This window comes from Diadema antillarum, unplaced genomic scaffold (genome assembly GCF_040938485.1).
Source record: "Diadema antillarum isolate AM-2024a unplaced genomic scaffold, OU_Dant_1.0 seq00000778_RagTag, whole genome shotgun sequence".
In the NCBI taxonomy this organism is placed as follows: Eukaryota; Metazoa; Echinodermata; class Echinoidea; order Diadematoida; family Diadematidae; genus Diadema; species Diadema antillarum.
This window is the reverse complement of record NW_027271666.1, coordinates 53,263-77,260: the sequence shown is the minus strand read 5'-3', so window position 1 is coordinate 77,260 and position 23,998 is coordinate 53,263. Positions and strand designations below refer to the sequence as shown.

Genomic DNA, 23,998 nt, shown 5'->3' with positions numbered 1-23,998 from the left:
CCTCACTTCAGAGGCGGTGAATTACTCATTATTTGTATGTCTTCATCATTTACCGATGAAAACGCCTCTTCCCATTGCGTGGGACTGACTGGATGTTTGTTGTTATTTTTTGTGTTCAATCTAATCATGGGTGTTTTCCTGATTCAGACTTTCTACGAGACCAATAAATAACACGACACGCAAATTACTTATATATAATTACTTATATATAATCTCTCTATCTCTCCGTACTTAACATATAGACGTGGGTGTATACAGTGTATGTGTATCTAGGTGTCGGGTGATTGTGTTTCATTACAAATGATTAGTATGAGCTTTTTTCAGTTTCAGTTTCAGATTGTTTTATTTCTCCACTTGCTTTAAAAAAATCAGAATGAAAAAATCCAAAGTTTTCACATGAAAAAAATATAAACAAGAGTACTCAGAAGAAATGTTACTATGTGAACAGTATAATAACATAACTCATTATCTAATGTTATATCCGAACGTATACAGGTGGATTAGTTTTTTACTTATGAGTTAGTTGTAGAAATGGTAAGTTTATGTATAATTTATGAACTAAAGGGTAAGTTATTGTTACGGGTATTTTACTGTTTATTTTGAAATTTTCAATTAAACAAAATTGTTGCGTGTGCATGCCCAACCACTATTTATTCTTGCGTGTGAGGAGCTTCAACTATCACTGCAAGGTTCTGCCAGATAAATCCATATCCAGATAATTCCAGGCTGCCGTGCGAGTTATACCTTTCAAGTTTGGGTGTGGTCTCGGATCCAGTAGTACATCATTGTTTGTTCCGATGAAGAGCTTGTGTCTGTTTTAGGGGGAAAAGCCGATCAGATACCACCCCCACCCCTCCTGCAATGGAAAGAAAAGCGTCATGTAACTACAATCTTTCATGCAATGGGTACTGTATGGTCAAGGTTCAAAAAATTGAAGCGGATCTCTTTTGTTATGCTAATTTGCACTAGATTACATCAGAGAAGGCAAGGGGCGGGTCTAAGAGTTGTTTTGCTTGCGTTTTGCTCTTTTCTTTTGTTCTTTTGTGTGTGTGTGTGTGTGTGTGTGTTTGCGTGTTTTCTTTTTTCTTGTTAGATTTTACTCACGTAATGTCGCAATCTTGTTTTTGTTTTTTTGTTTTTTTTGTTTTTTTTCCGGGCACATAACTTGAACGTACAGACGTGTAATGCTTTTAACAATTCAGGCCTTATGCGAAAGGCAAAATTCGCTTATGTATGTTGTATAGCAACTCCAACGCGAATCACGCACAGGCCTAGCTGAATTTCTTCCATCATTCCTTTGATATAGGCAGCACTTGAAACAATTTCCCCTAAATGCTTGACCGCAGTATTAAGAAATTAGGCGTTTTCACATCAGCCCGATAAAATCCAAGTTCGAAATATTTTTTTAATTCCCCCTTTCAGAAAATAGCGCGCTATTTCGAAACATCGGGCTGATGTGAAAACGCCTATTGTGTAATAATCCTCTTTCACTAGGCGTTTTCACATCAGCCCGATAAAAATCCAAGCTCGAGATATTTTCCAATTTCCCAGGTCAGAAAATAGCGCGCTATTTCGAAACATTGGGCTGATGTGAAAACGCCTAATGTCTGTGGAATTTTCTGGCATTATTACAACCTCTCTGACAAAGTATAGGGCCTACTGGAGGAGACTGCTTGCTTTCTGTTCAGGGAGGTGGGAAGACATCTCTCTACATTCGCAGCGAAACATTGTGGATGACACCTTTCCCCTGGCCGCGTGCCATGCACTCACAACCGTCGAAGAGATCAGGGCCCTCGTTTCATAGAACTTGTTATCTGTGAAAAGTTGTAATAGTTGTTATAAGCTACTGAAATCCCTGCATCTGACTGGCTGAGAGAAAATTTGTCACAGAAATGTGACAGTTGTCACTGATAACAAATTTTATGAAACGGGACCATGTGCAACTGCCTTTGTAGGATCTTATTCAGGATATTCCGGATGATTTTCAGACTCTTACGTTTGAGCATGTATGAATTTGCTGTACTGGGTACAGAATTTGAAAATTCATGCAGACTGGGATAAGGAATAAGAATGTTTAAGGAATCACAACAAATCACAATGAGGGCGAATGGGACATAGCAGCTTTACGTATTAAATAAGAATGCAAGTTTGGTGCTCAAAGAAGCAGAAAAAAGAAAAAAAAACATGCATAATTTCTAGGAGGGGGAGAACTTGTCAAACAAGTAGTATTGTAATGGAATTGATCCGATACATTATTGGAATATGACTCTGCTACGTCATCATCCTTTTTCAGTGCATAATGTTTTGGGTTTTTACAATATTGGTTTCTCTGCTCAAGGACGACAATATATTCAAAGGTGTAAACAAAGCACTGTCGATTTACGTGTTATAAGATTATGATGTGAAATTATATAAACCACCTGGGATGTCCCTTAAAGGGGATGGCTAGTAACTGAGCAGTGGGAATCAGTGGGAATGCTGGGGATGATTGTTCCAATTCTTGTGGGATTCATTTAAGAATACATTTGTTTATTTATATATCTATTTTTGTGTGAAAATTATATGCTTCAGAACGGTCTCATATTCAAGTAACGTGCAGTTTAATGCCCCGTCACTGTACAGACATGCTAGCCTGGAAACATTAAACTGCACATTACTTGAATATAAGACCATTCTGAAGCAAATAATTTTCATGCGACAACAGATATATAATGAACTCTTAAATGGATCCCACAAGAATTGGAACAGTCATCCCCCAACATTCCCACTGATTCCCACAGATCAGTTACTAGCCATCCCCTTTAAACGTCTATTTCATAGTCTGCATTTTAGTAGTAGGTACATGTATAGCAATGTGTTACTCCCACTGAAAGGCCATTTTAGAAGACAATGAAGATAATAAATACATGGACTGAAAAACAATGGTCGGGCGAACAAAAAAAAATTGACATAGAAACAAAAGTGAAGCGACTACACTTGAGAAAAGCAAAGTTCGGAGACGCCGCCATCAACTGTGATGGTTAAAGGCATTATTTACCATTTGCAAAAGAAACAAAAATCCTGCATTAGTGCATTAAAATCGTTCTAAAATGTGAGTTAGGGATAGAAACAACCACTGTAAAAATTTGAATCCGTATAATCGATGTTAAGTATTGTTAAATACACAAAATGTGGACAATAGTTATAACAAAAATGTTTCCAGACTTAAGCGTCTACAGTTAAGGTTTAATGAGAAAAATACTGATATCTCCTTATATTTTAGGCTTTATTGCAAACATTTTATACGGTAGGATGTTTTGCGATACAATAGACCTCACATATTATGCATCAATGTGATATCTTGATTTTTTTTTTCAATCACTGCTCCCAAAAGTAAACAGGACCTTCAAGATGGAAGTCGGGATAGATGATATCACAGAGAGATATAGAAAAACGGAGAAAGAGAGAAGGGGGAATAGAGAGAGGTACCATGCAGAGGCAGGACTACAAGACGAAAAAAGGTCAGAGATTAGTTACAAAGAGTTTCCATTGAACAAGAGATTTAGCTTGACAATGGTGATGGTATAAGATCGTACCTAAACGACTGAAGAGCCCTCATTCAACTGTTTCTCTCAGAGATGCTGTGAAAGAGCAAATAATAAGCAAGTAGAACGACCGTGTGAATACCGACACTAAAGACTTTGTGCCCGAAAGTTTTGTACCGTTGTAGGATATGTCCTTCTTCTTGTGAGGATGGTAAGATTTGTCCATTGTAAGAATAAAGTCCTTCTTTGTAGGATACATGTACTATTAGTAACAAGCAGTGTTTCGCATGTAAATGGTATAATAACATGGTGCTAGCAAAGAGGTACTGTGGACGAGCTCCTCCTTGGGGCTAGTAATCGAGCAATCATAATAAGGTGTGCCCCTGCCATTCTCCAAGCATGGATCTACTACGAACTATGAACGGAGGTCTTTCTTTTATCCCGTCATCACCGCTGCCAGCTGATTATGTGCATCTTGATGAGAGTACATTCAGATGATTTGACAATGACAATGACAATTGTGTAATCACGCATCGTCACTGACAAAAGAACCGTTTCCCTCATTTCGGCCTTATTTGGCTGAGGTGCCTTTCGAGACTCTATTGCCTTTGAATAAACACCGATGATGAGGAGCAGCAAACGTTATAATAATATGTCAAATTTGTGTCACAAAATGAGTAATTACGGAAGTGGACACTTGTGGACACGCATTTAACGTTACTTAATGGTGAGACATAGGTGTTATCTACCGTTACTGTCCATGTTTTCTCTGAAACACTGCACGAAAGATATAGGGAAAATGAGATTGCAAATCACAATGAACTTGCCGAAATATTTGCTTTCTCTTATAAAGTACGTGCATTTCGCAAATGAAATTGGCTGAGCGATGATTTCCAAATTCACACTACAACTGCACTTGCATTTTCTTGATTAAGATAGAGTTATCATCTTCTGCGCATACGGTTTTTAGATTTCTCAAAGCGCGTTTGCTTTCATCCAGGCTGACAATCGGTGGTCGTGATGAGATCAAAGCACGAAAGTATGTATAAAAATGTTAATGTGACGCTTTTGGTAGAAACGTGTGTTTGAATAAATTAACGAGCGATGTATGTCCATGTGTAGTAGGTCCATGCTCCAAGTATAGGGAACCTGGATGATATCCATGGGCACCTTTATTGAATAACCAAAGTATACTTATTGCATTGACCGATCAAACCCGTTGCACAAGTGATAGCGTAAGAAACGCACGTGGACACCCATATGAAGCTATTGGTTGTGCGCCCCACCCTCTCCTTTTATCGACATCTTGCAACCAATCACATTCTGCACCTTGCTCGAAGTACTTGGTTGATGTCGTAAGGCTGCGTTTACATAGAAGTATACTATTCGGGTATAAAGTGCGCGTTTTCGAGGGCACGCGAATAGCTTGAATCGAACGATAGGATTTCCTAACACCGGGTCACATAAGAGGGCACTATTCGAAAATGCCGAATAGCTGCGTATATAATGGGAATCGCACTTGTTCGATTTTCGCGCAGTGTATACCAACCTGTTCGGGTGTGACCGCCGGTGTTCGTATGGTGAATGTATGCTCTGGTTAAAGGTAAGTTGCAAATTCATACGATTTCTTGGTACTCAATTTATTGGAATTGCATAGCACATGCCATTATATCTAAGTTATCCAGCACTTCAGGGTTACTATGTCAAATGACCCACGTAGCCCCACCCCCCTTTTTTTAACTGAAAGAACAACATTACATTCTATGTGATTTATGTGGGCTCTGCATTTTTTCCTTTTTTTGACCTTGAAATGATTGAAGATGGTCAGAAGGGCAGGTTAGTTGTGTAGTTATGTGGAAAAACAAGTTTTCTTTTATTCTTTTACACAAATTAACTTCAAGAAGGAAAAATCGTACTGTCATACATTTATATTCGGATGAATGAATAAAAAATAACAGAAATAATCTATCTATCTAAACATGTATTTCAAAATAATTTTTCATGTGTTTTGCTTTCAGACATCTTGCCACCCGATCATCGTTTGCGTCGATGTCAGCACCATTTCACATGTCCACAAATAGGCCTAGATGAGAAGTTTTTTTTTTTTTTTTAACTACATGCGGATGTCATACAACAGCTACAAGAGTCCGAAGTATCCATTTTGACGGCACCAAAAGAAAGTATAGGACGCGCGTGCTATCTTATATGGATGAACCGCCTGCCCGTATAGCGTATACCGAATAGCGAATAGCGAGTAGCGATTACAGTATACCGTATACCGTATACTTCTATGTGAAAGCTATACGTATATGCACCAACTCAGGTTATCGAGACCATTCAGAATCCTTATTCGCAGAATTAAAAACACTTAAGGTAAATGACATAATTTTTTTTTCCAAAACTCACTCTTTATGTTCCGCTTACATAATGGTCAGTTGCCATCTTCTTTTTACTCACTATTTCAATTAAACAAGGACATACATTCTTATCCAACAAGACGATCTGATAAGTTTCATTTATATAATCCCAAAACAGTGATGGCTCCGAAATCTGTCAGACACACCGGACCCGATGTTTGGAATTCTCTTCCTTCTGAAATTCGGAGTTTAAAGACCATGTATTCTTTTAGGAAAGCTGTAAAAACAATGTTGTTTTCTGGATATCAGTAATTCCATTGTCATTGTTAATGTATTATGTAATAATAATTATGTAACTGACCATGACCTGTATCAACTGTTCATCTGTACCTCGGTGAGAAAATATTTTGTCATGCCTTGCTAATCAGTGATACGCTAGTGATTTCATTTTGTATAAACCTTTAGTGAAAACAGACAAACCTTTCCTTTCCCTTTCTCCTTTCAACTATCCTCATCCAAGTCATCCCTCCCTCCTATTCCCTTTCCGATGTATATTATGATATTACAGTATGTTATGCTACGGGGGCTGCACGCAAATCAAGCAACGCTTATGCTGCAGCCCTTCTGTATTATTCATTGTTGTATATTTTGTTGTACTCTTGCTGTACATTGTACAAAGGCAATGAAGAAGAAAATGCAACTTATATTTATGTTTGTATATGAATGTGTATGTACAATGATGATACAGAAACCAATAAGTCTTATCAGATAAAATCAAACGTAGCCTCACGGTAGCTTTTGTAGAGGAGCCCAAAAGTCACCGCAATGGTTGCTCTACATAGAACGAAATCCTACGGACTCGCCTATACCCGACCTCGATCAAGGGCATGAAATCAGTTACACAGCTGACGAGTTCGAGTAGCCCAAGCAAAACTCTTTTCTTGTGTGTCAATACCCTTCTGAAGGGTGGCCGTAAGAGCCACTTGACCACGTTGACAGCCCCGAATACGCAAATCGAAGGCGGGGTCCTTGAAAGCAATTAGAATCAGAAAGATGGACTTCCGCTCTTCTCAATAAACAGCAGCCGCGATCTTCGTGACAACAAACAACGAATGGAGATAGAAGAATCTTCCAATGAAGACTGACGAACAAATTTATTCCTGGAGAGTTCTAGTTGTCAATACTGAAAACTGCCGAAGAATAATTATGACAGAATCCTCATCAGCGAGGGGATGCCCTATATACCCTGAAAATGATTCCGTTTAAAGCAAATCTGTTAACCACGTATATGCCGGTACGCCAAGCGGAGAGACTTTTCGGCTATGCTATCAAAAGGGATCACTACCCGTCGGCAGGGGAGGGGTGGGGACTAAGATTCCTTGGCACTGGTTAAAATAAACTCTTCTTAAATCAGAAAGAGCAGTTCCATCTCATGCATGAGATGCCGACCTTTTCTTTGAAAGGTTTAGGAATAACCTTTCTCGCCCTTCAAAATCTAGGCACCGGTGAAGTACCCCTAACAGTGGATTAACGATCCGTGTTGTCGACAAACCGGTGCTAATCTGTTCTTCATTATGAATAGGTAGCTGCTTGTCAGCACGCAATCATAGAAGCCACAAAATCCGTCATTGTGCAGTGAACTTGGATAGCAATAGAGAAGCGATTAGGGAAAAAAGGGTGGTGACCCCTCCGAAAACTATCAATGTCTGTCAATTCCACTGCAAATTTGAGAAAAGAAGGCTTACTTGGTCCGTTATTACCCTGATTGTTGTTGCCTAGATTAGCGACAAGTTCGCTCATCCGGTTCGTCCTTCCCCCCTCGGAGACTAGTAGAGGTGGACTGGTCCGCGATGCCTCGAATCTGGGTGTGCAAATCTATATGCCTCGGTCAAGAGCATTGTATTGCATTTTCAAAGAAACCGTGATGATACAGAGGACTCATCCACTGTATAAGAGGGGGAGAAAGTTGGAGATTTAAGGAGGTGGGAATGAGGGGGGAAAAGACAGGAGGTGAAATGTTGTATCTCAAGTGGAACAAACACTAATTTGGCGTCCATTTTTGTCTGCAAGTATCATGTTATTTCTCTCCATAAACTTTCAACATTCGTTGAGTTTTTGTGGGAACAGGAGAATGTCTCTTCTACTCACAGAGCACAATTAAACGTTTCGGCAAATGGGGCTGCCGTGACCTCCTGGAGCATGGTGTAAAGGCACACACCTTTCCGGGCAAGCCTTGCGTGTGATTTGCGGAGAACATGCGGCTGCCCAGAGATTCCCAGCAGATGGCTCTCACATGACAGTACAGTGCACGTATCTCGCCCGTAGTCGCCCGTAGGTGCGCACGCAAATCCGAGTTTTGCATAATGTCTTACTTGCTGGACGCGTGCTACTTAAGTTGCGGGTATTCTGTGTGACCTATATGTCAGGCGCGTGGGGGCGTGGGCGCCGGCTGACAACTCAGTGATGGGATTCCTCAGTCTGAAGGAATATTTCTCTTTTTTTTTTTGGCAGAGGTTCCAGAGAATGTCATAATCCTGGCCCCAGCTGACTCTCAACTAACCAGCAGAAAGGCAGTAACTGACCCTCAACATGTACGCGGGTTAACTGCCTGTGACTTACGGCAGCTACGGGCCTCCTACTGGTGTTCTGCGTCTTCTCAACTCCCTATATCACTATAGATTCTGTTTCAGATGCCAGGAACCTGGGCGGAGTTTGCAGATGTGCCTAATGAGTAGAACCCGAACAAACAACGAAGCAAATAACCAACAGGGCAGAAGCAAAGTATTGGACATGGGGGCATTTTCAATGTTGTTTCTTTATATATTATATATATAGTGCATGAGGCTGAATGCACTATAACAATATATAAGCACCGACAAATTCTGAATTTGTCCCGAAGGCCAGTTATATTCAATGAGGCCGCAGGCCGAATTGAATATAACTGCCTGAGGGCAAATTCAGAATTTGGAGGTGCTTGTATTGTTATAGTGCAAGAAGAACTCATGCACTATGTGTTATATAAAATAGCATACATACCCAGGTGAATTATAACAATAGGTAGAAATAGGGAAGTCCAGATCACTTACCAATACCAGTTTCTTTCAAGCTGTGTAGACAAAATCCGGAAGTAACAGTAGAAACCCTTAACAGTCAACAGTTAACACGTAATTAACGCTCTGGAACACCGAACACAAGATCCAAACGTGAAATTCCATAATGGCATAGTTCTAGGCCTATAACATGAGACCATGCCCATCACATCGTCATTGAGTTTGTTCGTTTACTTCTGATAATAAATTTTGACTTTGCATCCATGAAAATGAAGTTGCTGGTGAGTACTTATGTTGGAACTGATGTTGATAGGAGAAGTGTGGGGTGACGCGAGTCCAGCCGTAACGTTAGGACTAGATGTAGGCGTAGATCTGCGAGCGACAGAGCTAACGTTAGTAGTACTAGTAGTAGGAGTAGGACCAGGTCTAGGCGCAACCGGATTCAAGCACGTGCTTGTGGCAGGCATTGTAGGCGTCGACTGGACCCGAGAAATGGTCAAACTCATTCGTCGCTTTTGATCTTCCTCAACTCGAGAATAATGCTTTATGCTTGTCTCAGATTTGTGTCCGGAGATTGCCATTATATGGCGTGCTTCGAATCCAGCATTATCGAGTTTGTGAATTGAAGTTGCCCGAAGGCAATGGTTGGTATACACTTTAGAACAATGCGCTTCAGCAGTAATCGACGACATTTTGTTCGCAAGAGTATTCACACCTACGGGAGAATTGTCGTACCATGGATGGCCAGGCCTTGTGGTTGCTTTTGGTCGTTGCCACAGTGCATCACAGTGTGGATGTAGGTGTGAGACATATTTCACGAAAGATTCAACGGGGCAGTCATCCTTATGGGTCTCATACATACGACCTTGTTGACTTTGTTCGTCGTCAAGCCCTTCCCCACGGTGATTCTTGGTTTTCATGTCTCTAGCCAGATACACATACCTTTGATTCGAAGAGTCAGTTGTGACAGCAAAATCTCCCTTGTTCATGTTGCGGAGATTTTCTCTTCCCCTGTTGCAGAAATGCAACATTAGATCTAAGAAAACCTTATTCTGGAGACCCCTTGGTGTCGTAGGTGAGACGGCAGGTGAAGATTTGATTTTTGACATATCTTCGTCGGTGATAGGGTCCTTATGCCGTACGGATCCTTTCCCAGCCTCTTTCACTTTGTGTAGCACAGCTTTAAACATATCATTGCACCTTTGAAGTCACCATCGCTACAAATGTTTACGTCAAGCGTTTGTTGAAAGTGTCGCTGAAGACCATAACGAAGTGTGATCAGAGAGCGCTTAGCGTATAGTTCCCCATTTCCCCTACGCACCTCCGCGTAAAATGTACGCAGAAAGCGGCACAAGTCCTGGGCTGACTTGCTTTCAACATCCGTCAGGCTGATTCCTTTTTCCGAGCAGTACGATTCCAAAATTCGAAGCGCGTATTTTATGACATCTTTAGTTTTCTTTGCGTCCTTATTGTCCTAGATGTCGCTTAGATCAGTCTCTGTTAGAGTAGCGAACCTGTTGTTTTCAGCTTCCATGTTTAAATCTACCGCCGAACTAGTCGAGTCCCCCACTACAGTAGTATGGTTGGGTGTCCATAATACCGGACACCTAACGTTTTTCTATCAATAGAAACGTGAAAAATCTCACAATTGGCCTGAAATTTTACTCACGTGTGGAGAAAATACTCCGGATTCACAAGCGCGCACTGAAAATGCGATCTGAGGTACGCGCTCTTAGATGGCGGCTTCGAACGCGTGGGGTGTCATTTTTTCCGCACTCAGTTGCCCTGCTCATTTCCACCGACCACCCTGAGAATACGTATAAAGGGCACTTAAATGCGTTTTTTCGACAGGCCGCTGTTTTTTTCTAGCCGTCATTTTTTTCCCAATAATATTTGAATATATTTTGAATCCTTCGATATTACTTTTGAAGGACCGTTTGATGAATTTGAATTGATTTTCATAAGGAAACTTTTTCATCGTAATTGAAATAAATTAGATGAGTCGGTTTGTTTTTTTCACATTCATTTCTCGTTTCTGCATCAACTCGTACGGTCGTAGCGGGCGACAAAATGTTTATGTCATGTGTATGTGTAACGTGTGTGCTCGATCGTACAAGCGGCGGTGACAATTTTGCGGTCAAAATCGTCAAATTTATTACGGAAGGATACTCTACATCTAACAACGAGTCAGCAAAGGTAGGCCTAGTTATAATATTGTATGTAACGTTAGTTACACGATAAACCTTATTCGATTTTGCTAAATTTCGGTAATTTAGAGGGAATACTTAGTTGTTTTCGCCACATTTTACTCGGTAGCGTAGCCAAGTGAATAATCGAACACCGTTGCGCGTAGTCCCATGCGTACATTTTCTTTCTGTACGCGCAATGCCATTATAATGCGCGGCCGGTCGTTATGGACCCGGTCGGTAGGTTGGACACCTACCATACTACATGAGTTGCTGGCGGCGATATGGATCAAACTTCGATAATAACGATAGTATCGAAAAAAAGGTATCGTGATTGTGGCGCAATCGCGTCGATAAGGTGCGGGATTCAGTACTTGATGATTGAAATGAGAGAGCAAAAACCGATAACAAATCGATAGTGGGTTATCATTGGCAATCGTTATATTTTACGTGCACTATAACTTTTGTCGTGCACTGCCGGCCTGTATCATAAGTATGTATGCTATTATATATATATATATATATATATAGGCCTATATATATATATATATATAATACATAGTGTCTAACCACTTGTTGTCCTCACTTCTTTCACTTCGGAAGAAAAAAAAATGCAGTTAAGCTCCGCTTGTTTTGCTTCTTAGTCGAAGTTGTATTGGAGTTTGTTTGTTTTTTTCTTTATTTCTTGCCAGCCAATAAAACCCGGAAGTGGTAACAGAAGAAGTGCGGGGAAAACCCTCAGCTGAAGGAGCTAACCTGGAAGTGGCACCAGAAATAAACTATCATAAACTCGGCCCTCCTACTTTTAAAAACGTGGCACCGGCCGTGAGCAAAACAAGACAAAAAATTTGCATTTCCATCTGAGAAGATGGCTGGATAGCACATATTCAGCTACGTTAAGCTGGTCTTCCATGGGCTTCAGGTGGATGTTCGAGGTGGGACAACCTCACCGGGTTAAACACCCTGCTCTTTGCGATGAATGAATAAAGCGGGATCTGTTACTTGCATGAGTTGTGACCCTCTCATACACGGGACCACCATTTTATGTCCTGTCCGAGGAACAGAGTGTTTTACCTCTTGCTAGAGGGATGATTATACTCAACATTACTCAGTCCAGACTCGGGTTCGAACCCGAGGATCGTGAGGCAGACGCGCTACCGACTGAGCCAACTCACCGTCCTGTCGGGTCTGCCTGCATCTTCATGTGTGAACTCGCGACTGAAAGAGTTCGGAGGGAAAACGTGATCGTGAGGGTTATAAAGAAGACTTAATGCTCTTGTCATTGCTCTGTAATCATGGCCACAGGCGGCTAAGCGTGCAACATTGACTTTCATGTCAGCCCCATTGTAGAATTCAATCAGAACAATAAGAACAATGAACATGACTTTCACTTGTGATGTTGGAGGTGATAATTTTTTATAATGATGATGATGATGATAGTAATTATGGTTATGATGATGATGGTAATAATGGTGATGATGATGATGGTGATGATTGTGTGATGACAAGGATGAAAGTCGGTGAAGGTTGAGTGTCTACGCAAATTGATGGTGATGTTAAGAATAGAAGATGAGGAGGGGACAAAATGTTACGGTGGCACATACTGACATCCTACGATGAAGGGTGTTGAGATAAATTCAATAAAATCGTAAGTTATTACGATCATTGGGGATTTGATAGTGATGTTAATGATCAAAGCAAAACTAGAAGGAGCAGAAAGTGTTGGAAGTTGTATCACAGGGCATGTAGGAAATTTATGATAGTAATAGTGTGCTGAAGATTAGGTCCTATCATCTTGTAAAGAGACTGATGTTTCACCCTGGATTCATCCCGCAGAATGTGCATGGAATAGGGATTTCATCACGCCAGTATAACATCGTGAAATGTATATACTAAACAAGAAGGCTGTGGTAAAGTTACAGGAGCGTAATACCGGGTGAGTCCCGCGAGGTTATACAGGAAATAGTTTCACAGAGGATCAAGTCACTCGGAAATCCAAATTCAATAATTTCTCAGTTTTGTTTAGAATCAGCACAGTGGCAAGAGTATCAGCGATACAATTATAATTTACACGTGTCTTGAAATAGCATTAGAATAGTAGCCCAAAAGGGTATCATAATTAATTCAATACAAAAAAAAAATCAACCATTCTAAAGAAATCTGAACACCTTTCTGCAAGATAAATGTTCAGGTTGGGCAAAAGCATACCAGTAGATCATAATGGTGCGTTAGTGAAGTTATTTTCTTATACACATCCTCCGCACATCGGTTCACCCATGCAAGGCAAAATCAATGGCTGATCGAATCGAGTGTTCTAGTCTGAATTACAAGTGAGGGGCTCGCTTTGCTTCCAGTGTCACAAAGAATCAATTACCAAGACAAAGGTCATAGGCGTTACCCTCTACCTGTCGCCCCTGTTTCGGAAGATGTGCAAATCTTAATCCCTCTCACCTGATACTATCGCCGCTTGATCTTTCAGCTTCTTCGGGAAGCTTTGATTACTCGCAGTCAGTAGGAAGAAAGAAAGTATACAAACAACAACAAAACGAGAGGAAAATTGCGCGACAGTGTCTAGAAAGGTACCAGCTCGTGTTAGGGCGTGTTCAGCCTACTTTGCCACTATTCGTGGGGACGGTGTAGTCATTTTGTATGTTTGTTGTTTCGTTATTGTTCTTAATGTAATTATCAATGTGAATAGATATGCGTCACAGCGTACAAAACGTCTATGCGTAGAAGGAGTAGATGATGAAAGTATAGTGGTTAAGGTCACACCCACAATTATGAGAGCTTCGGTTTGAAGAGGTCGTGAACAACAAACAAATGCCGAGCTCAAGTGCTCTTGTTATTTGAAAGCCGTTAAGAATAGGGACCAGAATAATTTGCGAAGATTTTCTTGCCCCGTTGTTGGTTCTTTTTTGTAGTTGTGTTATTGTAGGTGTTGTTGTTGTTGTATTTTTGTCTGTTTGTTTGGTTTGTTGTTTTCCATATTTGTTTTTGTTTTCTAGGAGGAACGTAGAGGGGAAAGAAAATGGAACTGCGCTTACATGTGTGTAAGTTCAATAATAATAAAGTCTTATTTACCCAGGGTAGCCTCTTCAGTGTTACCACTGCTCTACCAGAGGGCCCTGCCATTATTATTATTACCCTAGCGTTGCCAGGTACCCATTTATACACCTGGGTCGAGAGGGACATGGTGGGTAAAAGCATCTTGTCCAAGGACGTAAGCACTGGGCGGGATTCGAACTCGGGTCCTCCGATCGGGAGTCGGGAGTCTTATCCACTACGCCACTGCGCCCCCACTATTATTGCGTACAGAAGAAGATTTTTGTTGTTGTTTTTTTGTTTGTTTTTTGTTCTTTTTAGTTTCTGCTGCTGTGCGACCATCATCCCTAAGGAACACCAGTTGCAGTAGTTGTGGTACCATCTCTGTTTGAGTAAGAATGTCATAACAAATTGTGAAGGATATGAAGTGTCGTTGTATTAGTAGCATTAGTAGCAGTGGAATTGCAGTAGAAGTAGTCGTAGCAGAAGTAATAGAAGTAGGAGAAGTAGTAGAAATAGTAGTAGTAGGCTAGTAGTACTTAAAATAGCAGAAATAGTAATAGTAGTAGTAGTAGTAGTAGTAGTAGCAGTAATAGTAGTAATAGTAGTAGTAGTAGTAGTAGTAGTAGTAGCACTAGTAATAGTAGAAGTAGTAGTAATATAAAAGTAATAATAGTAGCACAGTAGGCTTAGTAGCGGTATTAATAGTAGTAGTAGTAGTAGTAATAGTAGTAGTAGTAGTAGTAGTAGTAGTAGAAGTAGTATAAGAAGTGGTAGTAGTAATAGTAATAGAAGTAGTAGTAGTAGTAGTAGTAGTAGTAGTAGTAGTATTAGCAGTAGTAGTAGTAGTAGTAGTTTAGTATTAAGTAGGCCGCTTATAACCAATCGCTTAACTAGCTATGCTGTATTTTCTACCATCGGAATTTAAACAAAATGTACTCTTTTTGGTGAAGATACCCATGATGGCAATATGTAAATCAATGGCTTGGCAATGTTAGTGCATGGAAGTGCAGTGTGCTCAGATGTATTATTGAAGATTTCGTGCTTTGTTATTTTCTTATAGTTGTTTTGTTGCCTTATGTCATCACGTCTGAGCAATACACTTTTGTCTGCGGTTGAGCATGTATGAGTTTTGTTACCGCAAGGGAAAAACAAGGTTTTAATCGAAAACTTGTTTTTCTTCTGGAGGAGTGAAGGGAGAATTACAACATGCCTTTCATTGCGAAACACACACACACACACACACACACACACACACACACACACTGAAAATTTGGATCAAATCTTGATAGTGAGTTTTCATCGGCAGTAATTAATAAAAAAAGCAATACACTCCTTAAAAGCAAGGATTGATAGGGAACCCAGCAATGTGTCAATAGGAAGAGTTCCTTCGAGCCTATACAGCAACAGATCCCCTATTTTCGTTATGAACCACAATAATGATCAGTCACACCGTATTTTCCATTCACTGCACAAAATCTGAAATCTGATGCAACGGCGCGGCGATTCCAAGGTATATGTCACCTTTAGATAAACAGGTTACGCAAAGCTGTTAAGTACGGCTGAGTTTTCCTTCACTTTGTTCATGATTAACGGTTATATCTTTTATGAGACATAATAGCCATTGATCTCTGGTTCTCTGACATACTGGATTTTCCTTCGGCAAAATGAAGATTAATCGACGGTTTATCTACATGTTGAATTAGGACAGAGAGAGAGAGAGGAAAAAAATGATATTGGACATTTCGGGTGGAGAAATGAATGAACCACAGTCCGAAAGCAGAGTGGTGTCAATGACCAAGAATATATGTTTCTTTAATGTATCAAAATTCATGCATATTTCCTTTCCTATACAGCCTAGAATCAGAAAATTTCATCCACCTGCTACCCCCAATTAATTCCCTTATGCAAGAATGCTCCTAGCATCCACTCGTTGTTGTTAGGCAAGGCAAGCATGCAGCAAGCTCTATGGTTGTTAAGGCAAAAACATGCATATATTTTAAACCTTTTGCTCAGAAACGTTTATTCTGTGCACCTATCTTTATAAAATGTATATGGGAAAATATGTGCACACTAATTGTTGTTTCCGTGGTGCATATAATATGAATGACGCTTTGATATGTAAAACCAGTACATGGGCTTGGAATCCAGATGTCTTGCATTATTCTTGATGCCATGTCGAATGACCCTTTACAGGACAAGCTTCACAATTGCAGATAGCTGTTTATAATTTGTCGTTAAAGTTTGCACAATATTTGAACTATAAATTATTGCTCTACGTACGATTAAAGGGGTGTTCCACACTATTCATATAATTTCACATCATGTGTATAGTACATAAATCGACAATGCCTTTTATATGTTTATTGAATTTATTGTGGTACTAGAGCAGAGACACAAAAAGGCTGAAATACATCAATGTAATCCCCTTACCGAATGATTACAGTACCAACTGTTTGACAAGTTCACCTGTATAGAATTTATGTTTTTCGTCCATTTTTCATTCGCTCTGCTTCCTTGAACACCCAATCGTTCATTAAGATGTGAAGATGCTCTGACGTCATCCTCATTCATCTTATTCCTCGTCGCAATCACTGCAAAATCTGAAACTATACACCCAGTTTATCCAATATTGTTATTCAATCAAATCCAAAAGTCTAAAAATCAACAGGGGATCTCTTTTAATGGGCAAAGACGCTGTATTCTGCTATGGCATTACTCGAATATATTGCATTCATTGAGAACCATTTCATCTCGAGTCAAGCTGACCTTTGCCAGGCAGGCCTTATTGATTGTACGGTGTACGTTGTGGTTTTAGTCTCATTTTTATTTTCGAGGAACAGGAGCCAAACGGAAGTGGGGTTGCTAAATATTCAACAAGTCATTGAAGACAGCTTTTCTCAAAACATTTTCCCTTTGCCAAACTTCTGGCTGTATGTACCACACCCCTGCTTCCATGGTTGTCTGAGTACACAGTAAATCACACAAATCCCTAAAAAGCATGTAAGGGTCCTGTGTTGTAACGGGATGGTGATCATTTGGTCGATCTGTATGAAACCGTGAGCTGTGCATCAGATTGCTCTGTACAACTCGACATACTTACGAAATTCGTTAAAGAGCTTTATTATGACAAAAATCATGTGCAGTAATCATTCTTACATCCTCGTACTATGTTAACCATGACGACTGCCGGCATACAATAATGAGAAAAAGAAAAAAAAATCCACAACATATCTCCGTCATGAATAAAGTCACACGAAAACGAGGAACACGCGTTACTGCAAACACTAAAACATTCCATGTAAATAGGTGCCAAAGCATGCATAGTTGTATCTGTGTTTAGTGAGTGTATATTATGTGCGTGCGTATGTGAGTGCGTTTTTTGCACGTTTTTGATGCGTATGTGTGTGTGTGTGTGTGTGTGTGTGTGTGTGTGTGTGTGTGTGTGCGTGTTTGTCAGTATCGGGGGAGGGAGTAAAAACAGGGGAAGGAGTACATGTAGGATGATAAGAGTAGCAGTGGAGTCGAAGTGGGGGTAATTGATCGGCTTTAACCGATTGGTATAATAAAATAAATTATAAATTTTGTAATCATGGTAGTCTCATGTTGTACTGGGTATCTGTTTTCAGATGATGATGGAAAACATTTATAACCCTTTCTGTACAAAGGATTGGGGGCCGTATGTACAATACCACATGGTTTCTGTGCCAATCAGCACTAGAAGCGCACCAAGGGTTAACAGGGACTACAATCGAAATACAGCAATATACCGTCATGGGGAACGTGGCTCTATCATGTACAGAATCTAAGATGGCGTGCTGAGAGATTTATAGCATCTTTTTTTTCACCAATTGGAACAACACATTTTTTTTTTTTGTTCCGTAACTTTGGGTGAGTATAATAATGGGCATTTAAACCAAGTTTCGTGTACCGTTATAGTCTTACGCTAAAATTTGAGACGAATCATGTCTGTCACCATTTAGTGAAAAAAAGGTTTGAGACGTGAAGAGTTTACAGCCGACATCCATACAAATCTGTTATTCTCTGTCTGAACTTAGGCTCTTTGACCTTCTTACTTAAGAGGGACTAGCATTTGGACTATGTGGCCCTCATTCGGCTCATTCCGTTCCCATTGTTTGCACGGAACTTCACGCCGAGAAATCGAGACCGTTGACTATCTGGGGCTCGTTTGAATTACAAAAGGGAGTGTATGTGTGAGTGTGTGTATAGTCTTTATATACGGTGGAAGATAGTCAATACCACATGTGTGTGGCTTTGCTAAAGAATGTCGGTTTTGAATGGGCTGCGAGATGTGTCACAATTTGCAATGAAAGCTAGAAAGTGAGTCAGTCAATAAGACGAATCGAAGGATGCGATTGGTTCTCGCTTTCTGATTATTCTTTCGTCTCGTAATGCTAGAAACCGTACCAGGGCGTGGTCGAGGCAAGGTCCTACTGTACTCTATAAAGACGTAACTCAGCGAGAGGTGGCTCATACCTTTCACTGCGGCAAAGGTTTCGCGCCATTGTCTGGGCTGCTTAAAATATTGATAACAATCGGACTCACTACTTCAGCCTCGCTTGATGGTGCCCGCCCAGTCTTTTTTGTAACATCGGGCAGAACTGCATTGTTCTGCTCCTGAACTCCGAATTCGAGCAGCAAGCGGCGCCCCGAGGTTCGGGCAAGCAGCTCCGCGCAGATCAACCGTGTCCTTCTTGCACACTTCAGTGCCCACCGCAAAAGGGTCTGGGCTTTCTCCTTTTTCGTTTCGCTCTCCTGGTCTAGTCGATCCAGGATCTCGGGAGGTCTTTTCAGTGGTCGCCTGCCTAGCATCAGCTTCAGACGCGCCACGGAGGGACACAATCTCACCTTCCTTTGGAGCAGACTCCCTGGAACTGCTTCAACCTGTTGCGGGGAATGAGATGAAATAGGTCCCTGAAGTACAACTGTGTTTCGGGACCAAAGAGAGTGTGTGTTTTTTAAAGTTTTTTGGACAAGAAAAAGGGAACGGGAACCAAAGACTTGTGCCATGGAGACAAGAGGAATTCTAGCTCTGTTGGGATGTATCCTCTTCGTGCATATTGCCCATGCGCAAGGTAAGTCTTTTCACATGGGACGGTGTGTAGAATGTCTGCGTGTGTGCGTGTGTTTGTGTGTGTGTGTGTGTGTGCTGTTGTAAAACGTGGTAAAATTCCGCGGTGCTTCCAACTCGTCGTGGGTGTGGTCGGCGATTGTCGGATGCGTTTTTGGTATTCGTGCGTTCCGCTGCCTGGTTGTCGTATTGGATGACCTTCTGCAAGGATGCCTATTGAATATTTAATTTTGTTTTCTTACACGCTCATAATGCACCAACGTCTTCTCTTTCTTGGTAAAAGCCATCCAAAATGAAAAAAAAAAAAAGTACATTACAGTTGACTCACGTTATAACGAAGTCCTCAGGAAGGGCAGTAATGCCAGTATTCTTTCTTTATCATATCGAAATTTCGTTATAACCCAACAAATGAGCAGTGAAATGAAATACCTGGATCTTGAGCAGACAATTTTGCGGTCTGAAATTTTCTTTCGTTTTTCGTTAAAACGGGAGTATTTTTTTTGCGCTGTATATGAAAAAAAAAAGATATCTGAATAAAAAATAGTAATCTAAATTTAGTTTGTAACAAACCGATATTCTCGAGAAAGATTTATTTCTAGAATGGACACTTGTCATGACTGATTTAAAGTCTCTCTCTCTCTCTCTCCCTCTTTCTCTCTTGGTCAATAGATGTTAAGTTAGGTTTAGTAAGAGGGTAGGAATTCCAGCTAATAAATTCTATAGATCTATCTAGTTAGTATAAAATAAATGGCTAAAGCGTGTTTTTTTTTCGCTTTTTTTTTTTTGCATTTTTAGTTGCTGGCCCAAAAGGAGCTCCTTTCGACTCCAAAGCTGCAAATTTAAGTAAAATTTCTGAAAATCTACAAAATACAAGAAAAAAAACAGCATCAAAGTTTGACATCCCGGGCAAAATGCAAAGTTGCAACCACGTGCAAAAAAGGAAAAAAGGTTTTACATTTAAGTTTATTAGCTGGCGGTCGAATTTTTGACGGCGTTATGGTCGAATTTTGAGCGGCTTGCTTTATCTAATAATGGACCACACATCCGATCGGGCATAAAATCCTCTTTCCTTGCTTCTTTTAACAATAATTAAATTTACTCCAGCAGGAATGAATTCTTCACTCTCCGGCCGCCGTGTATGAATGACGTTTTCTTTGAGAAATTCCCACATAAACGGCTGAAAATGGTCGGTGCTGCTTTTCTGTGTGCGGATTTGAATTTTATTCTTCACTGTATTTAATTTTCTGAGCTCGGTAGCGACAATACCAGGTAATTAACACATTCTTTGTCTTTTTCCCTAAATAAAACGAAATAGATCATAAGGCGGAACAGCTGACTGTCGTAAGCATGGTGATGATTACTGAAAACATTACCATGGTAACTATCTAAAATTTTACTCTCATTTGGAAGTAACTGAAAGAAAGTTCTTGCGATAGAGTGGCATTGTGACGTCCAAGTCTTTTATAAATTAGATAAATATCTAGGGTAATCAATCCAGTTTGCGGCAGGGCCTTTGTATTGTACTTCGGTTTTGTTTAGTTTTTCTACTCATGAAGAGTAATTTGATCAAGACCTGAATATAGAGCTTATTAATTGTCCTCTTAAATAGATTTAGATTTATATTTATGAAAAAGAAACTTGGAAAAGAGTTCTTTTTTTGTACCCCTCTAGATTAGCTTAAACGTATCCTTCTCGGCGTAGGCGTAGGACTCGGAATCTTAACCTCACATGTGTGGTGACTTGTTCCGCTAATGTGCACTAGTCTATAGTATAGATTGCGAAAGGAATGCAGAAACTTTTGTGATCGAGTGAGCTTGTGTAAATGTGAAGTGAAGCTTTCTTAATCAGACACATATCTATGCTTCTGACAAAGGCGAGTGTTCTGGATGTTTCGGTTGGAGAACTCACTATGATTATTTCTCCCGAGACTGAACAGGAACAAAAATATGCAAGGCTTTTGTGTCATTGAATGCGCGTATTTGTGGATGTGATTATGTCACTTTAAGTTATTAACATTTCCCACACCTAGAAGGGGAGGGCTGGGCGGAGTGGGGCGGAGGAGGGTCGAGCACATCGGGATGCAGCTGAGGAGAGAGGCGAGACGGTACTATCTAGCCAGACTTTTATTCTTTTATTCCTTGCAGATCGTAGTAAATATCGGGAAATCACATGGTAATGCAGCCTGCAAAACTTTACAACGGTCTTAATCGTTTGTCCTTTATTTACATTCACAAGTAGTCGTCTATTCACGTTCTTCTTGTTGCATCTTTTTAATCATGTAATTGTCAAGTTAGTCAGTCAGGAATTAAAGCTCTTTTATAATGAAGACACCTTGGTGTTTATTGACGTCCGAAGTCGAGGATTTTAGCGTCTACCTAAGAGGTGAAGAATTAATCGTAACTGAGAACCGAAGCATTTTTTTTCTGCATTGTTACTGGGAAGGGCATTCAGCGTGGATGGAGAAAATGAGAGAGCAAAAATGAAAAAAATAAATGTGAGGGTCTTTCTGTTCTCTCTCCTTCTTGTGCACATGAGAGAATGGGTCGTGAATTACAACAAGACAAGTAGTATTATTTGTGGAAAATTGCTAATGATATGCATACCATGTATTATAAAATGTCAGGGATGTGTGTGCTCATGTGACTTAACCTTGTCAGATTCTTTGCTCGTTTGCGCTATTTCTGTTCCGATTTATTTCCTGTAAAGAACATGCCATAACCATTGTTTTCTTTACTTGCTTAGTGATATTTAGGACTGAAGTTCTTGAGCACCGACTCTACCGAGTTTGGGAAAATGGCAATAAAATGTTTGGGGGTTTTCGGTTTCTTTCTTTCTTTGTTTTTTCTTATACGTTGTTCTTCCACCTTCCTAGTTTACTATTCATTATTCTCATACCTCCTTCGGAAAAGGAGGAGATTAAGTGTATCTGTCTTTTCCTGTATCTTTTATGTCTTCCCCCATTTCTTTACCCTTTCTCAACCCCATCTTTCTCTCCCTCTCCCCTCGTCTCTGACCTTCCTCTCCTGTTCTCTCCCACTTTCTCCTCTCCCTCTTTCATCAAATCCCCTAGTCCGTCCAGCCTCTGTGGAACTTGTACAGTAATATTGTATATAAGTCAAGAATTCCGTGTTTCCCTCTCCCTGACGAGCTTTTTGTTGCTGCGCACCGCTTCGCTTCCTCTAAACTCATTCAGCACGCGTAATTACTCGTCATTTCTACCACTGTCTATCGACCCCGTCCAATTTCCTCTAGATATAAAATAGCGCTTATTTGACTACTCATCTGACTCCCGAATAATCTAGTCCATATACAAGTCTTCATTCTATTAAGTCCGACTCCTCCTTTACATTCCCAACATATCTTCGTATCGCGCCGAATGGTCAATAAATCCTTATAACAAATCCGGCTATTTAACTCTGGAAATGAAAGAGAAGACAAACTTTTGTCGATCCTAGGTTTATTTGACAAAAAGGGGGAAGGTAAGGGGGTAAGGTGCTTTGCTTTGGAATGAGATGTACACATCATGGGCAATCATCGGTAGGTAACTATTGGATAGCCTGAAGACGTTTTTAACTGTACAAGGCGTATAACTGCGTTAGCTCAATGAGTGCCCAGGGAGTATCAACCATGTCAACCACGTGGTCCTTAGCTTAAAGGCATTTACTGTTGGCAGATGAAAAAAAAAAGATAAAAGCTTCAGCCCTTTAAAATAATTTTAAAATGCGAGTTAGGGGTAGTTAACAACCAAAGCGAAATTGTTGATAAGTATAATCGATCTCCAGTATTGTTAAAATTGAATATGAACATAAGTTTAATAAAATTGTTTTTAGAGTAAACCGTTTAGATATGGTTTATTGAGGAAAACTAGTGACATCTTATATTTCATAGGTTTTATTTCGAAATTTCTCTGATTTATTGTGGTAGGATGTTTTGTGACACACCTAATAGACACATGATGCATCAAATGTAATAACTCGGAACATTTTTAAAAATCACTGCTCTCGATGGAAAACAATACATTTGAGGCGCTATAGACCACAGCAGAAACGCTCCTATAGGCATGATAGGTAAGAATTATACTTTTTTTCATCGTTTCCTATTATAGTCCTTTAGAAGGAACATTATAAAGACATATGTCCCGTAGTTGCTTACCTACATGTATTTAGTGTTTCAAAAGCAGCCAGGCAAATCAAATAACTCGTGTCTATATCAATTTGGATCCAAAAGGGGAATCGTTATGGGAGAACCATATTGATATACGCTGTCACAAATAGCTCGATTCATCATGTTCATGCAGGGATGTCAGGCAATAAATATAGTTTTCTATAACGCTATTATTAACAATTATGTTTGCATTCGGCGATAACTCGACAAGTTCAGTAGAAACCCGGGCAGATTATCACAATGCATGATATGGCAAAGGGTGTGTCTATAAACAGGCAAGAATCGGTTGAACATTGCGAATTACAACAGATTTTAGAGTCACATTCATTGAAAAAATCGAATACGTTGATAAAAATCGTTTGGTGCTGAGATATTCTGAACATTCCCATTAATTTTGTACATGATCCACCCGTATTCCGCAGACAGTAGAATGAAAACGTCAATTTCAATCACTCGATGTATCAAGTTTTCGCGTCACCAGGATTTACTGTAAAGAAACTATTGCAGTTTCCAGAGGGCTTTGGTGAGAATTGTAATCTCAATAGTAGTTTTATTACAGTGAGAAATACACGACGCGAAGCTG

At 40.1% G+C, this 23,998-nt stretch overlaps 1 protein-coding gene and 1 pseudogene across 1 annotated transcript in view; one reads left to right on the top strand and one right to left on the bottom strand.

Moving 5' to 3' along the window:
• Positions 1-8,567: 8,567 nt before the first annotated feature.
• On the bottom strand, positions 8,568-18,992 carry LOC139738996 (uncharacterized; annotated as a pseudogene).
• A 70-nt stretch (positions 18,993-19,062) lies between these two features.
• Positions 19,063-23,998, top strand: part of LOC139738995 (uncharacterized) — a gene marked incomplete at its 3' end in the record, with an annotated part of 57,616 nt that continues 52,680 nt past the window's right edge. Inside the window, exon 1 of the mRNA XM_071649612.1 lies at positions 19,063-19,255. Coding sequence (XP_071505713.1) covers positions 19,189-19,255 — 67 coding nt within the window. The remainder of the gene's footprint in view (positions 19,256-23,998) is intronic.